General features: G+C 35.4%; 1 protein-coding gene across 1 annotated transcript in view; it reads left to right on the plus strand.

The window, feature by feature from the left end:
- The window catches only part of LOC104746603 (protein DETOXIFICATION 40-like), a 10,106-nt gene continuing 9,155 nt past the window's right edge, over positions 811 to 1,761 (plus strand). Inside the window, exons 1-2 of the mRNA XM_010468124.2 lie at positions 811 to 1,177; positions 1,289 to 1,740. Of these exons, the coding sequence (XP_010466426.1) occupies positions 857 to 1,177; positions 1,289 to 1,740 (773 nt within the window). The 5' untranslated portion in view covers positions 811 to 856. The remainder of the gene's footprint in view (positions 1,178 to 1,288; positions 1,741 to 1,761) is intronic.

A 1,761-nucleotide genomic window follows, 5' to 3' on the forward strand; every position in this document is an offset into this window, starting at 1 on the left:
GCCGGATAGATAATTTGGTAAAGGTTTGTTTCAGCTCTATAAGATGGGTCTAGGCGTGGAAATTCCAAATTTGAAAATAAAATGATTACCATGTTGCTAAAATGAATCATTGAATCTTACTAATTTTCATAATATGTATCATCAAAAAAACCTCAAAATATATTAATAAACTAGTAACTATCCCGCGGAAAACCGCGGGCTGAACTTTTTTTTGATGAAAATTTATAATAATTTATTTTGTTATTATATTATTTATAATGGTTTGTTATTAAAAATTTGTTGCTTATATTATAATTTTTGTATTTTAAAAATTTTTATTGAAAACCTGTCAAAAGATATAAAAAATAGCAATTAAATCTTATTTGTTAAATTTTTTTAAGTATAAATTAGTTTTGATTCTAATAAATTTTGTTTTATTTTTTACAATTTATTTTATTTGATGTGTCTTCTATTTTTATTTTTTTAATTAGTTCTATTTTTAATTAATTAATTAATTTTAATTAAATTTTTCTAATGACACCCAATTAATATAGTAGGATATAGATAGACATTACAATCAATACCGACATCCGCCATTATGTGTATATATGTTTCAATCATAAATTCATATACACAGACATTTACAATCTTTGTCGAAATGAAAAAAAATAAAAAAATAAAGAGAGAGAAATATTACGTGGGCTATTTATCTCTCGGTAAAGAATGATACAATGATTAATTAACAAATACTGTAGCAAAACATAAAACAGAAAACATACAAGCCACTTATTATAGTTATATATACTTAATATTCTACACGCACATCCTCAAACTACAACACCAGAAGAAAAATAAAGAGAGAAGCGTTCTCTCAGCCATGGGCTCACCTCAAAACGACGGCGTAGACCAACCGCTTCTCCAGCCTCAATCATCTCCATCGACGACGGAATCAAGCAATGGCGAGCTAGAAACCGTTCTCTCCGACGTTGAAACTCCTCTAGTTCAACGCCTACGCAAGGCCACTATGATCGAGTCAAAACTTCTCTTCAACCTAGCTGCACCAGCCGTCATCGTCTACATGATCAACTACCTCATGTCTATGTCCACTAGAATCTTCTCTGGCCATCTCGGTAACCTCGAACTCGCCGCCGCTTCTCTCGGTAACACCGGAATCCAAGTCTTCTCTTACGGTCTCTTGGTAACAACCACAATAGTCACTGATTTAATTAATACAACCTATGTCTCCATGTCGTTTATATACTATGCTTTTTATTTTTCTTAACCAAGTATTTTCTGTGGAATTTGATAGCTAGGAATGGGGAGTGCAGTGGAGACGTTGTGTGGTCAAGCATATGGTGCTAGAAAATATGAGATGCTTGGAGTTTATCTCCAAAGATCAACCGTATTACTAACTCTCACCGGCCTCGTCCTCACCTTACTCTACGTCTTCTCCGAACCTATCCTCCTTTTCCTCGGAGAATCTCCAGCAATCGCTTCCGCTGCATCACTCTTCGTATACGGCCTTATACCTCAAATCTTTGCTTACGCTGCAAACTTCCCCATTCAAAAGTTCCTCCAATCACAAAACATCGTTGCTCCGAGCGCTTACATCTCAACGGCTACACTCTTCGTTCATCTTCTCCTAAGTTGGTTCGCTATTTACAAGCTTGGTATGGGACTTCTTGGTGCGTCGCTTGTGCTTAGCTTGTCGTGGTGGATTATAGTGGTGGCTCAGTTTGTTTATATTGTGACGAGTGAGAGGTGTCGCGAGACGTGGAGAGG

The sequence above is a fragment of the Camelina sativa genome, chromosome 15, assembly GCF_000633955.1.
Source record: "Camelina sativa cultivar DH55 chromosome 15, Cs, whole genome shotgun sequence".
Taxonomy (NCBI): domain Eukaryota; kingdom Viridiplantae; phylum Streptophyta; class Magnoliopsida; order Brassicales; family Brassicaceae; genus Camelina; species Camelina sativa.